General features: G+C 39.4%; 1 protein-coding gene across 2 annotated transcripts; it reads left to right on the top strand.

Moving 5' to 3' along the window:
* The first annotated feature begins 374 nt into the window (after nt 1-374).
* Nucleotides 375-14394, top strand: B4GALT6 (beta-1,4-galactosyltransferase 6). Of its 2 annotated transcripts, XM_082234841.1 has the most exons (9): nt 375-727; nt 5369-5485; nt 7348-7461; nt 8487-8611; nt 8918-9034; nt 10409-10596; nt 12101-12223; nt 13183-13284; nt 14028-14394. In XM_082234841.1, the coding sequence occupies exons 1-9, from the start codon at nt 613-615 to the stop codon at nt 14173-14175; spliced, it is 1149 nt and encodes a 382-aa protein (XP_082090967.1). In that variant the 5' UTR covers nt 375-612; the 3' UTR covers nt 14176-14394. The 2 variants fall into 2 exon arrangements, with proteins under 2 accessions (XP_082090967.1, XP_082090968.1); XM_082234842.1 differs by lacking the exon at nt 12101-12223.
* The last annotated feature ends 1157 nt before the right edge of the window (nt 14395-15551 follow it).

The following is a 15551-nucleotide window of genomic DNA, read 5'->3' as shown; positions in this document are numbered from 1 at the left end:
CGAGGCGGGCAGCGTCGGCCAAGGCACCAGCAGCGGGGGCTTCCGGTGGGCTGAGAGGACCCGGAGCCAAACGGCAGCAGCTTCCCCTCAGGAGGCGTTGCTGAAACACCTCTCCTTCCCGCCTCACAGGGGGAGCGCCCAGTTCGGACTGCAGGGAGGGACCACAACGACACCCCCCTCCCACACTTCCCTCAGCGTCTTTCACCTGCGTCATGAAGCATCGCCCTCCTCCCTTCAGGGCTGCGGGCGCTCGCCCTTTTCCTTGACGCCTCCCTTTGGGGTGGCGCGCGCTGCCCCCCTTCGTTCTGTGCCCCCCCCCGCGCGCCGGACCTTCTCTCCGTCCCCAGGTTGGCCCATCCTGTGTGGGAGACCATGCCTGGGAGTCCGTCCCCGCCGGTGGGGCTTCCTGCTCTCCCGAGGCCTCGCTCTTGGCTTCGTGGTCTGTCTTAGCAGCTGGTTTGGCTTGGCATCCAGTCCGTGGGCAGCCTGCTTTTTATTTATTTTTATTTTGGTGGGGGTGGGGTTTGCACCTTCAAGCCTGGGAAGCGCAGCCGCCGCTTGCAGCCGGGGGGAGGGAGGGGGTGGCCTGCCTCTCTGCCCCGGAATAGGAGGATGTCTCTCTTCACGAAGGCGCTGCGAGTCTCCAACCGCTCGATTTTCGTCTTTCTCTTCTTCTTTTCCTTCTCCTCCTCTTGCCTGTATTTCATTTATGTGGCACCCGGAATAGGTAAGAAGGGATCCCCGGCTTGCGTTTTTTCAAGGTCGGTGGGTGGGATTAAAGGGCATGTCGTTCCAAAACGGCTTCAAGGATTCACCAGGGACTTGGTTCATTCATACATGTGCACATGCGTGTGTTTTTTTTCCCTCCTCACATGCGATGATTTGGAGCTGTTCTCCATTGAAAAACATTGTGTTTGAGATTGTACTAGGAGCCGATGATCAAAAAGTCTATGTTGTCTGATCTTGTGGTGGCTGATCTCACACTTGCAAGTCATTATTACCTGATGCTGCAGGTGTTGAGTGAGAAATGCACAAGTGTGAACTCATAAACTGAAATGTTACACTGGTGCAGTTTCATTGTGTTGGGTGAATGGCAAATCATACGGTGTTCAAACATTCCTGTGTGTACACAGTCAATAAATTTTGGAAGTGCATATGTTTTCAAAGGGATGGATTGTTCTTGTCCTTGTGTTGTGAGAGATGCACACTTGTCTGTAATGATAACATGCTATTACAGGAGTTGGGCTTCTAACAAAAGAAAATACCAGTTTTACCTGCATTCTGTTTGGTAATTCTTGTTGGTGATGAAATCAGATTCACTCTTCTGCTCATTATGACACTTGAATATATAAGACTTGTGAGATATGGGAGCGTGTTGGACAGCGCTTGTGACATAGTTTCTAATGAGAACAGCCCATGCAAATATGCTGAGAGAGCTTTGGATAATTTTACATTTTATTTCTATAAAGCCTGAGTGCTTCTCAGCCTTTTCACACAAATACACTATAGCAGTCATTTAAAAACAATTCCTCCTGCGAAAAATATTGTGGCCACATCTACTACATTAATCCACTTGTTGATGATATGAAAACTTCACTTGGTCCAAATTGCAACAGCAAGATTACTGGGTGGGGTTCCATTTAGATTTCTCATAACTCCTGTTTTTAAACAGCTGCACTGGTTGCCATTTCACTTCTGGACTCAATTCAAGGTACAGTCGTATGCCTTGGAACTCGTACATTTCGGCTCTTGAACGATTGAAAACCAGAAGTGAGTGTTCCGGTTTTGGGAAGCTGAACATTTGGCGTGGCTTCTGCGGCTTCCGATTGGCTGCAGGACGCTCCTGCAGCCAATCGGAAGCCGCGCCCTGGTTTTCGAACGGTTCCGGGAGTCAAACAGACTCATGGAACGCATTCTGCTTGAGAACCAAGGTACGACTGTACTCTCATTAGTTCCTAAATTCCTAACTCAGGGATGGCGCATCCCGTTTCACTACTTGAGGTGAAATGGGAAGTTCCACTTTGCCTTGCTGCTGCTGCTCCTGGCACCACATGCCCTGCCTCATCTGACATGGGCAGAGAAATGGCACAAATTTGGGAAAGATCTTGCCCAAAATGGCTTCAATTTTGCCCCAATTCAGCACCGATGGTGGAAGTGGCAGGGCTGGGAGTGCTGCCTGGGAGACTTCTGCTGCCTGAAGCAGTTGCTTCACCTGCCCTGTCTGGGCCAGCTCTGCCCTAAATGACTTGGGCACCAAATACCTGAAAGACCACCTCCTTCCCTACAGACCCCCTTCAGGTGTTAAGATAAACAGAGGGGTCATATTGGTTCCGGATGTAGTCCCCGGATGTAGTCCCCCAAGAGAGGACATGTAGCAGTGCCTAAGTTGTGGAACTGTCCACAGAGGTGCATCCAGCATCTTCATTGTACAGCTTTTGGTGAGTACTGAAGGCATACCTGTTTAACCTGGCTTTTGACATATTAGATGAGGGTCTTTTTAAAGAGGTGGTGCGCCACTCTCTCCTTAAAGGCAATTGCTATCTCTCCCTTCTCCAATGAAGTATTTGTCACTCCCTGGATCCACCTCCAGCTGTTTTGGGATCATTCCCATCATTCCCATCATTCCTGGTCCTGTTAGCTAGGGATGATGGGAGTTGTTGTTCAGAAACAGCTGGAGACCCAAGTTGGCCAACACTGCCCTAAGGCTAGCTCTAAGAAGCTAAGATGGGCCACCTTCTCACAGTACAGTAATCTAAACTGATCCAGTATAGATGGAACTGACAGTGCTCTAGATGCCTCCATTGGACTGGCTCCAATTCTGACATTCAGGTTTTAACTCTAGTCACCAATCCTCCTGTGTACTTGAAATACCAAGGTGATCTACATGCCCCACAGTAATGGCAAGGGAATTCAGGAGTGATTGTTTTGGTGGTTCTACTTCTCATCGTTCTACAGTAAGACAAGAGCCTTGAAAGGGGCACCAGCCATGTCAGCCAGAAAATCCCCCAGGGCACTCAGGAATCCATCTGTTTCCATTGGTCTCTGAGGGTGAACTAACCCTTGCAGAGTGGAGTTACTACATTTAGCTCAACCAGAGAATGATCCACCCATGACAACAGACTAACAGCAAGCCCCCAACCTGCTCTGTGGCAAGACTAAGTTGAGAGTATGCCCACCCACATTTGTTGGACCACTGATGCAGTGAGACAGCCCCATGGTTGTCACAGAGGCCATGTGGTCCTTAGCTGGCCCATTTGTGGCAGCCTTAGCCTGAATATTAAGTTTCCCAACACCACCATAAAAGGGTTCTGCAGCACCACGTGTCAGACAAGCTCTGTGAGTTTAGTTAGGAAGGTTGAATAGCAGTGGGTTGGATGGCACACACACAAAAATCCCCTCTCTCTGGCCCAACACCACAAATTAGACTACACACCTGCAGTAAAGGATAACAAACATCAGGAGAACATCCACTAGTTGACACTTAAAAAAAATGGGGGAAATGGACATAAACTACCTTCAAACAGAAGTGATTACTTCATATGCTTCTTGGTACAGTTAAGAAGGAAATCTGGAAATCGATTTGGATATGAACTTGTCTCAAAAAGGGAGAATATAAAATTGAGAAGATCCTATATGATTTAGGATGTATCAGTATTCATGATAGTGCATAGTGTTCAGTAGGAAAATGAATCTTTCTTTTCTGGCATAAGTCCTAATATTTACTTGCACTGAACTTTCATATTGTGGAATGGCTACCTATTTTTAAAATCAAGTTCACATTTCTTTATACAGCACCCTTTAATTACTAATTGAACAAAATTGATTTCACGTTGGTTTCAAAGGAAATATGTTTCCTTAGAGGATGTCTGCCTGTGGATTAAACTACAGTGCAGTGGTGCAATAACAAGTTTAATTGATTTAAGTAACAATAATCTAGTTGTGAAAGCCTCATGACTTTATGATACCTCCTTATACCTTTTCTTTGGTTGTGAGGTGTGATTTGGTTACCATACTGAAGTGTTTTACTGTGGTAACTAAGGAAGAAATTCATTGTAGTGCTATGGCAAAAGTTCTATCAGCACAAGCGTTTCAGTTTGCCAGATGGAATGATCTTCTGTCTCCTCCCACTGTGTGCTGTTCTGGGGGTTCTCCTGACCCCCTCAAACTAATTTGAGGTGTGTGTGCAGGGGGCTCACAGGGGAAGGGAGGGAAAGCCCTGTCACGCTAATGGAAGTCGTTGTGCAGGCTTCATTCACGTGACTCGCAAGTTGAATCCAGACCTAAATTTGTTTCCATGTTTCCATTCGGGATAATAATTCTGGATTACAGGATATCTAAAATGACATGGACCAAACTTACACATGCCCAACTAGTTTATGTGATATTTTGCATTCTTGATACTAGCATTGACATTTCAGCTAGCTGAAAACACAGTTCGAGTTTTTCTTACAAATTTATGTTACAACAAAGGCTGCTTTGGGTAAATAATATTTTTATGTAGAGTTGGGCCTGATTCATATCCAGCTTTTGCATGGTTGTCCTGGGGCATGCCAGTAGCCACATAAATCAAGCAACAATGTGTTTTTTCTCTTTTCATATTCTCATGCTTCCTCATTATAATGTCACTGTTGTATCATGATACAGGGGCATGCAGAAACATAGCTGATGGTATGGCTCTCTTCTCTGCTTGCATATACTGTATTTTTCGCTCTATAAGACGCACCAGACCATAAGACACACCTAGTTTTTGGAGAAGGAAAACAAGAAAAAAAAATATTTTGAATCCCAGAAGCCAGAACAGCAGGAGGGATTGTTGCGCAGTGCTCCCTCTCGCTGTTCTGGCTTCTGGGATAGCTGCGCAACTTGCATTTGCTCCATAAGACGCACACACATTTCCCCTTACTTTTTAGGAGGGAAAAAGTGCGACTTATAGAGCAAACAATACGGTATATTATTTGACAGAACGTGCCAGCATTGTCAATACTGACTGCATCCATCACTTGTTAAAATAGATAGATGCCAGATGTCAGGCTTATAAGTAATTCCTCCTTCTTCCTTCTTTCCTTTGCATAAAGTAAGTTCAAAAAATATATTACCATGTTCTCATATTTAATTGATTTTTTTTCAGAGTTAGTGAAGAAAAAGACAAGTACTCTAAACTGAATATTGAAATTTGTACATTTCACTTCCAACTGTTATTGAGGTCCCACAGCTTTCCCCCCTTTTTTTCAGTGCCTTAATTTATATTTGGCAATGACTATATATATTATTATATTTGTCAATCATATAATTGTGCAATAATGAGTAACATTTATAGTCTCAGTTTCAAATTGAAGCCAATTTTGAATGATTTTTCATCTCTCAACAGCAAATACGTATCTATTTATGGTTCAAGCACGAGGTATAATGCTGAAAGAAAATGTGAAAACAATAGGGCATATGATCAGGCTGTACACTAATAAAAATGCTACTTTAAATGGCACAGGTAAGAGCGTTATGCTTTTCATTTTTTATCTTAGAACATTTTCATAACCATCTGTTGAGTGAACCGTAGATTACAATGCATTTGTTTATTGTAAAAATTTCTAAAATGGCCATGAAATAGATCCTAGGATAGCGTACAATAAGATTGGAATAAGAATAGAATAAGAGCAGCAAAAATAGAACCCAATAAATGCAAAACATAGAAGAATACAAACTAAACAACAGCAGCTGAAAACAAATAAAGACAAACTAAAGACAAATGTAACCCTTTTAAAATGTCCAGACAATCAGAAAAACCTTAATCTGGCACCAAAAACATTGTAATGTCAGAAACAGGTGATTAATAGAAAGGAAATTGTTGATGGGAGCTAGACATTTTGATTCCAGCACACTAATTTGACTGCAGGTTTGTTTCTGGGCTGAATTCGAGGAACTGGTGTTAACCTGAAAGTTGTTTGGGGTCTGGGAAATCTAAGGACTGCCTTGTTCTGTGTGTTTCTCCCAGCATTCACCAGTCATCATCTGAGGCTATGCTCCAGATCTCTTGAAGTTGTGAAGCACAGCTGATGGCAAACTGGGCTAGAGTATTCCACTTTGTGGAATCCACTTTGTGCATCAGGCCATATCACCATATGGTTTCAGGCAGCTGAAACATGATTGTTCAAAAAGGACGTGGCTGATTATTTTTTTGCTCTGCCTGGCTGTTCTGAAATTATTATTGTGTTGTGAGCTTTTGGGGGTGGGGATTGTTTTATATCTTAGAATCTTAGAGCCATAGAATTGTAGCATTGGGAGGAACCTCACAATGCAGGAATCATAGCTAAAGAATACCTGACAAATAGCTTCTCAACCTCTGTTTAAAAAACCCCCATGAAGGAGAATCCACCACCTTCAGAGGTAACTTTTCCCACTGTTGAACAGCTCTTACTATTGGAATATTCTTCCTAACATTTAGTTGGGATCTCCTTTCTTGTAATTTGAATCCATTGGTTTGGAACACCAGAAAATATGCTTGTTCCCTCTTCCATGGGACAGCCCTTCAGATATTTGAAGATGGCTATCATATCACCTCTTAGTCTTCTATTTTCTAGGCTAACCGTACTCAACTCTCTCAACCATTTTTCATAAGGCTTATTTTCCAGACACTTAACGATTTTGGTTGCTATCCTTTGTACACATTCCAGCTTGTTGATATTCTTTTTAAACTGTGGTGCCCAGAACTGGACAAAGTATTCCAGGTGGGGTCTGACCAAGGCAGAACAGCATGGTACTATTATTTCTCCTGATCTGGACACAATACTTCTGTTGATGCAGACTGGAATTGCATTAGTTTTTTTTATATTTTTGATGTCTCATGTTAAGCTTGTGGTCTACTAAGATCCCCAGATCCTTTCCACTTGTACAGTAGTCAAGCCAGATGGCCCTGATCCTACATTTGTGCATTTTATTATTCCTGCCTGAGTGTGGAACTTTACATTTGTCCCTATTGAAATTCATTTTGTTGGTTTGGGCCTAGTTCTCCAATCTGCTATAGTCAGTAATAATATTTTATTAATTCTAGTTCTGTGTTCTGCAGTATTAGCTACCCCTCCCAGTTTGGTGTCATTGATGTCAAAATGCCTTCACCCAAGTTATTTATAAAGATATTGAACAACATCACGCTCAGGACATAACCCTTTATCACTCCATTGGCATTTTTGAAATACTGTTTTTCTATTGTATCTTTCTGAGTTCCTCAGAAAGTATATGAGAGAGATGTTTTAAAATTAATAATATGCAGATGGCAATGTTACCTTATAAACATAGAAACAATTGTGTTTTTTCTTTCTCTTTTAAATTGAAATTGTATTTCTTTCTATGAAGATTACCCTGAAGGCAACAATTCAAGTGATAACCTTGCACAAACTGTGATGTACCTTCCAGAAAATTTCACTTATTCTCCTAGCCAACCTTGTCCAGAAAAGTTGCCCTATATGAGTAAGTTTACCTTGACATATGATCTGTTTTACTACAGATTGCTTTGAAATAGTCTCTTTCAATAAAGTGTATTAAAAAATTTTCCTAGATGAGTATGGATATAATTTATATTAAAACTATTTCTTAGATGAATATGGATATAATTTATATAACTAGAATCCTCAAAGTAGAAGAAAAACAGGTTAGATTTATTTATTTTTAATAATGAAAACTGTTTAGTAGAAAAATAAGTTTTGGAAGTACATACCACAGTTCAGAGCTGGCTATGAGAATGCATGTTTTGAAAGCAGTGCATTCAGGTGCAGTGTTCTTTTCAGTTAGAGGATTCTGTCATCTTGCAGGAGAGAACTTTTACCCATTGATGCAATTAACCACAATTTATTTTATTTATTAATAAAAATATTTATAAACCACTGTTCATGAAAAATATCAGAGTGGTTTACAAAAGTTATACATAAGGAAGGCCATATAGTGAAAACCATATGATTATTATTATTTAATCAGAAATCAGCTAATTATTATGGAAATTGCCTGATGGAATAGAAAGGTTCTCAGCCCACCTTTCAAAATTGAAACATTCTGAAATAGAATGATCCTGTTGAATCTCTATTGGAAGAGTGTTCCACAAGACTGGGCCGATGACACTAATAGCTAGAACTCAAATGGGGACTGCAAAGGAAGGTCCCTGCTGTAAGGGGGTTGCAGTTGGTGGCAATAAGCTTTTACAAGCTCTGGGGTGGATCCAATTCTAGCAGGGCTTGCATTTGGTGCCAAACATTAGAAATGTCAAACAAAAATAAGGAGTTCTCTTAAAGGCTCCCAATTGTTCCTTTTGTAGCTGCATTTTTACCTGCCCCACACTTACCATAATTTGGCCCATATTTCAGAGGTTCCCCATGCCTGACCTATGGAGTTTATATATTTTAGTTTTATTGTAGTAGTGTTCTGTTTTAAGTGATAATTATGAATAACTTCAGGTTGGTTTTTTAAATTCACATTAATACTTCATTCTTTTCACAACTTAGGAGGCTTTATTGATGTCAATATGAGTGAAATTGGTTTGGATGAAATTCAGAAGATATTTTCAAAAGATTTAGACATTGAACCAGGTGGTCATTGGAGGCCCAAGGACTGTAAACCACGGTGGAAGGTGAGGTGAAGGTGAAGATGATATTTTCTTAACGTCTAAAAATACTTCTTAAATGTTTCAGTCTATGTGCAGCATGATCTACTAAAGCTAGGTGATTTTCTCAGTCTCGACATGGTTTTTCTTTTGCAATACTGGAATACATCTTCAGAATGATATAGAACATATATGTTATGTATATGTATAATTTGTGTTATTCAGACCAGAAGCTGACATTGAACTGTAGTTTAAAAGTAATACTGTATATATGATAGATACAGGGTAACAAATGCACACATACTTATACAAACTTACTCATTGTATTTGAAGGTTGCAATACTCATTCCTTTTCGGAATCGCCATGAACATCTTCCAATATTTTTCCGACACCTGATACCAGTGTTACAAAACCAAAGGCTGGAATTTGCTTTTTATGTTGTTGAACAGGTGAGCGGCTTTATATTTGTTTTAGAATGAATTCAAATATATTATTGTAAATAATGCATTGTATCTATGTTAATCGTGGTTTCCAAGGTGGAATCTACACACATATAAAAATGCTATGAAAAAGCTTTTTTAAAATAAATGTTTTGAAAAATACATCGAATTTTGCATAGCTCACTGTCACCATCTAGTGTCAGATTTGTATATTGCACTTTACAACAGATTTAAAACGTTTTATTTGCAGCTGTGTAGTTGAGTCCCGGATGGCGCTCTGGTCTAAACCACTGAGCCTAGGGCTTGCCGATTGGAAGGTCGGCGGTTCGAATCTCTGTGACGGGGTGAGCTCCCATTGCTCGGTCCCAGCTCCTGCCAACCTAGCAGTTCGAAAGCACGTCAAAGTGCAAGTAGATAAATAGGTACCACTCCAGTGGGAAGGTAAACGACTTTTGAGTGCGCTGCTCTGGTTTCGCCAGAAGTGGCTTAGTCATGCTGGCCACATGACCCAGAAAAACTGTCTGTGAACAAACGGCAGTTCCCTCGGCCAGTAAAGCAAGATGAGCGCTGCAACCCCAGAGTCGTTCGAGACTGGACTTAACTGTCCTTTACCTTTTAGCTGAGTCCCAAGAAATATTACTCTTGCAAGGTTTGGGCAAAATTCCTTAAAATGTTTCCTTTAATCAGGTGAATTAAAAACTAATTCTTTTGCTTAAAAAGATTGTCTCTTGGTTTATATAATTTTAACTGTGGCATTGCATATCTGATTTTGTGGGTTGTTCCAAATGAGCTGTGATCACTCAGTCAGTAGAGCATGAGGCTCTCTCAGGGTCATGGGTTTGAGATCCGCATTGGGCAAAAGATTCCTGCATTGCAGTGGGGTTGGACTAGGTGACCCTCATGGTCCCTTTCAACTCTACAATTTTATGATTATATCATACTATGACTTTAACAACGTTTCTGCTGTTAGAAGGAATGTAGCCGGGGTGCCAACTTGATTAAAACATTGGGGCGGGGGGCCCAGGTAAGCCCCACCCTGCACAATCAATCACATGACATGTCACACCCCCCCACACCCACCATTCAAATGGCAATGCCCATCAACTTTGGGGGCCTGGCCTTCTCAAATATTTTATGGGAGGGGGAACATTTGCTATGAAGTAGCAAACATTATATATTAAGAAAACTTTTTATGTTAAAGTTTTGTATATATCTAGCTTATGTCAATAGTCAGTCCTTTTATGTCAGTTCTTACTTAACACATTTACAGCACTATCCTACACTGTCCTAACCATATTGCCTAGAAGTGCCATAGAATTCAAAGGGGCTTACGCCTGGGTGAGGATTACAGTCTTAACGTCTTGTTTTCCCCCTCTTATTAAGACTGGAACACAGCCATTTAACCGTGCAATGCTCTTCAACATTGGTTTTAAAGAAGCCATGAAGGATGGTGACTGGGACTGTGTAATTTTTCATGATGTGGATCACTTACCTGAAAACGATCGAAATTATTATGGATGTGGTGAGATGCCACGTCATTTCGCCGCAAAGCTGGACAAATATATGTACATGTAAGTAATGAATTCAATTAATTTGTGATTGTAGAAAATTCATTCTGAATCTCTATAGTTATAACCAATGTTTACAATTAGACAAAGCTTTGCCATTAGGAAATGTCACAACATTGGAAAATAAATATTTAAGTCAATCATTCCTCCTGCTGTCCCACAAGTATGGGTTAAATTTAGTACTACTAGACATTCCTTGAAACAGTATAAAACAGAAAAGTTAGTATTTGTGTATAACAAAAGTTAAGCAGTTCATGCAGATGATCTATGGATTAAAAGGCTCATGCATTCCATATGACTTCCATATATGACTATGGGTTTTTAAGCTTTGGCATAGAATTTGGTAATTATAAATATGGATATGGCAGTGAACAAGTTTTGGACTGTAACTACTTTGAGGTACATCTCATATCTCAAAAGTTCAACATTAACTTGCAAATGTGAAGGTTTTAAAACACTTTTAATTGACAAAATATGTACAGTTTTATTACCTAGCCCTTCTACTGAGGCAGTTTCCTTTCCATGAAATTGGGCTTTCTAAGAAGTTTCCTTGTTAACCTTATTGACATGTATTGCATTGGCATAGCTATGTACCGTAGTTATGTTGCTGTGCAAATAGGCTGAAAGTCATTCCCATCATTCTTTGACAAACAACCATCCCATAATAAAACTTGCTTACTAGATGAAATCACAAAAAACTATCTCTTCTCAGTGATGTATGCACTTCTGACTACATTTCTCCCTTACCTAAAACCTGTTCCCATAGCTTAATTTTGCAATGGCCACAACAGATTTAGTTTCTATCTTCTAAAGCTCCAGGTCTTTGTGATTCAGCTGCCCATTTACTCAATGGCTGTCTTTTATTCCTATGGCTCTCAGCCTACATTTTCCCTCACACCTTGCATATGTTTATTGCTCAGCTGCTTTATATCATACCTCCTTTGCTCTTCTTTTCTTGCATTTGCAGATAGTCACTGCTTTTGTCTAGAAAAAAATACAGCATCAAAAGATTATGGTTGGGTTCTATAGGTGCACACCCAATATGATTTTTGCTTCCTCCCCTATGCTTTGTAAAGTAGATTCTCATGCCATATCACAACCTGCTTTTGAAAGTCTCTTTATTTTTGTTTTAAATACATGTGAATAGGGGCTGCTCCTAAAACATCATTGGTTTCATGGAGCTAGTTGTGCCATTCTATGAATCCCAGCCCATATTTCCAAAGCTTTATTTTACACTTGTATGCCTAAATCCAACCTCCTGACTATGTGGTTAGTGTTTTCCTTGTGTGTTTGTAGGAACAGCTGTAAGATGACCTTATAGAAATAAACTTGGCTTCTGCGTTTATTGAATTGATTTAACAAAATTGTGAAAGCTTTGATTTTAAAAGGTGTATTCATTTCTTCAAAAAGGTTAATTGTTTGTCAAATGTGGAAAGTTGTAGGAAGAAATAATTATTTTTACCTAAATGCACTAAAGAAAATGAAATTTGCCTGCTGTCATTTTCAGTCTTCCATACAATGAGTTCTTTGGTGGTGTAAGTGGACTAACAATAGAACAATTCAAAAAAATCAATGGATTTCCAAATGCTTTCTGGGGATGGGGTGGAGAAGATGATGATCTCTGGAATAGGTGAGTGTTTATAGAATGTATAGGTTGATCGCCTAGATGGAAGTGACTTTCAAGTTATCTTCTGGCATTGAGATAGAAGATTTATTCAGATGTGCAGGTGCCTATTAGACACTTGTAAATTAGTATCTAACAGTCATTTAACATCATGCTAATTCCTATCACTTTAATGGCACAGCAAAGCATTTTCTATTAAGTTATTTGTTATTAAAATTTATATGCTGCCCTTCATTATAAAGCAATCTGAGGATGGGGCACAACACACAACATTCTACATACAAGGCATCCTATTAGGCAGTCCAGATGGTAGTCTCTTTTAAAGAACTTCAAAGAAACATAACTAGGATAAAGATAAGTTTTAAAAGTGAAGTAAACTCAGAATATGTTAGGGAGAATTTTCTTTAGTTAATAAGTAGTCTCGTATTTTGAAAAGTGTGATTGGATCTGCCTGATGGAACTGATGCCAGCATGTTGGAAAACTCTTCCATTCTTCTAAGTGTTCCTGCTGTCTCAGTATTGTTTTTCCAGTCTGCAGTTGCAGTCAATTGGAAGATGTGCGTTTTTAAAGACTCTTGCCAATGTTTCTCTCATGACATTTCCTCTTTAGTCGGTTGTCTAAAAACATTTATGTGAATTTCAGTATAATCTGAGAGCGAACAAGTAAATCAAAGTTTATTACCCTTCCCTAACAGCTTAAAAATAAATAAAAATAAAGACATACATGTTCTGTATAGGTCAGAGACAGACAGACATGTTGCAGGATGAAACTTGCACATTCCAATGTTTTGCATAGCTGACCAGATAAGCTATGTTCAGTTTAAAAATGTCTGACTGTGGTGAATACCTTGCATCCACAAGATTTACTCCCATTTGTGCAAATTGTTCGTAGGATTGCAACCACAGTCAAAATGGCTTTACAAATCTTAAGTTTTTCTTACACATGTTAACTATTTCAATTGTAGGGTTCACTATGTAGGATACAACGTATCAAGACCAGAAGGAGAGCTAGGGAAGTATAAGTCTATTCCTCATCATCACCGAGGAGAAGTTCAATTCTTAGGACGGTAAGAAGAATGGCTTAGTTTCAAAAGGCTCACAGGAGATTTTGTTTTCAGCATATTATGCTGTTAGCTGCAAAACATAACAGTTGCAACTATTCATGTATATCGTTTCTTCACATGCAAAACATGTCTCAAGTTTATCATTGTGGAATATATACCATTGTTATTCCCAGTATGATAAACATATGATTTAGAACCCTGAATGGTCACAGTTCTAATTCCTGTGGTGGTCTTTGATGAGAAGAGGAGGACCTCCTCCTCTTCACATGAGTGGAACTCAAACTCACGGAGGGCTGTCAGCACAATAAAGATGGCATGACAGGACCTTCCCTGCTCTTGGGTGTGTGGACAAATATCCAAGTGGCGTTTACATCTTGAGTAACACCATGGTTGGTCTAGGATTTGAATGGGTTGGTTCTGATGTCAAAATAAGCACTAGATAGCATTAGCTTATTTTGTGTTCGCATATTCCCAGCCATAGGCCACTAGGCTATATCTGGAAGTAAGCCCCATTGAATTCAAGAGGACTTACTTCCCAATAGAGATGGATATGGTTGCACTGTTGAAGTTGTTGCACTGTGTAAGTATGTTCATATATCATCAAAGTTTTTTTTATTTTGAATATGTTTACATTTGATAAACAATTATCTGCTTGTTTAAAGGCTGAAAACCACTTTCAGACTGTAGCCAATTAAACATGACTTTCCATAGCTTTTAGCAATGCTCCTTGCTTTTGCTCTCCACAGGTATAAACTATTAAGATATTCCCGAGAGCGTCAGTACATTGATGGGTTGAATAATCTGCTATATACACCTACTGTTTTAGTCAGCAAATTGTATACAAATGTAACAGTAAACCTTATGCCAGAACTAGCTCCTGTCCAAGATTATTAATGGAACAGCAGACTAAATGGATGAAACATTTGAAAGTATTGATTTAAAACTGCAAGTTAAAGACATCACATCAGATATTTCTGAAGACTTAACAAAAGAAGTCAAATGATTGTATGTATGACTATGTGCCAGTTTGTGAAAAGAAACCCGCCTAGTGGCTGCTACTTAAAATGTTTACATCATGAAACCAACACTATTCAAGCCTTGTTTGGCCACTCGTCTCAACTGTAATTAACAGTCGTGTAATTAGAAGCCAAGAAAAATCATTTTCACCCAGGAATATGCTTTCAAGAAATCACAGTTAAAAAGAAGTTTTTAATATTTTTCATGTTATGTAAATATCTTTTAAATTAACATGCTTTTGAACATGGCAGCATTCAAGAGTTCTGTATGTGCTTGAGAATACTTGTGTTCAGTCTCTTGGATTTTGTTTATTGGCATGAGATAACATGTAAGCAGTTAATTCTGGACAAAGACTTTGATTGGTTTACAATGAAGGACCAATTTGCTGCTTATGGTTGTAAACTATTTTGAGCTCCTATATACCTACATACGTGATTTTACCACTAATTTTTCTGTGAATAATCTTTAATTTTTTATTCTATTTATTACTTAGGCAATGCCATGATTCCCTGATTATGCTTGAAATAATATTGTTTATGCATATTGCATGTACATTTTGGGAATCCATCAAGGATGTTATTGTGTGCCAATAGTGTTGGTATCAGATTTATGTCTAGTCAGTCTATTTATTAAGATATTGCTGCTTGTAGTTTTCTTTTTAAAACAACTCCTTCCCTCCTCAATGGAAAGTGCAGATATATGTGCTCATTAGAAGAGATTAATGAGTGATAATAGAAGGGGAATGATGGCAGAAAGACTTAATATGAACAGAATGAAATTTTCAGAACATTTGCCATTGGTTCAAATTTATTTACATTAAAGTCGCTGGAGCTGGAGTTACCCCAAGGGGGAATGTTTTGAAGGTTTCTCACATAATAATTGGCATTAGTGTCAAAAGCTTCTCTTTTTAAAGTTCTGTGCATTTTCTGCAACAACCTAAGACTCTTTCCTTCATGACCTCTAGAAAGAATGAGCATTCTCTGTGTTCTCTAATATCACCAGTTTTTGTGGAATGGGTGAAGATCACCATATTATAAGTGCTATTATTTAGTATATTCTTATATTAGTGCAGTTAATACCACGTGAAATTACTTCTTTAGAGCCTCAGCATATATTTTTTTATTATATGCTGTGCACAGGTAAACTGTGGCACTTGATCTCCCAGGAGGCAATGATATCCACCAACTTAAAGGTAAAGGGACCCCTGACCATTAGGTCCAGTTGTGACCGACTCTGGGGTTGCGGCACTCATC

This window comes from Podarcis vaucheri (assembly GCF_965113315.1).
Source record: "Podarcis vaucheri genome assembly, chromosome: 8".
NCBI classification, from domain to species: Eukaryota; Metazoa; Chordata; class Lepidosauria; order Squamata; family Lacertidae; genus Podarcis; species Podarcis vaucheri.
The sequence above is the reverse complement of the archived record's forward strand: the minus strand, read 5'-3'. Positions and strand labels throughout refer to the sequence as shown.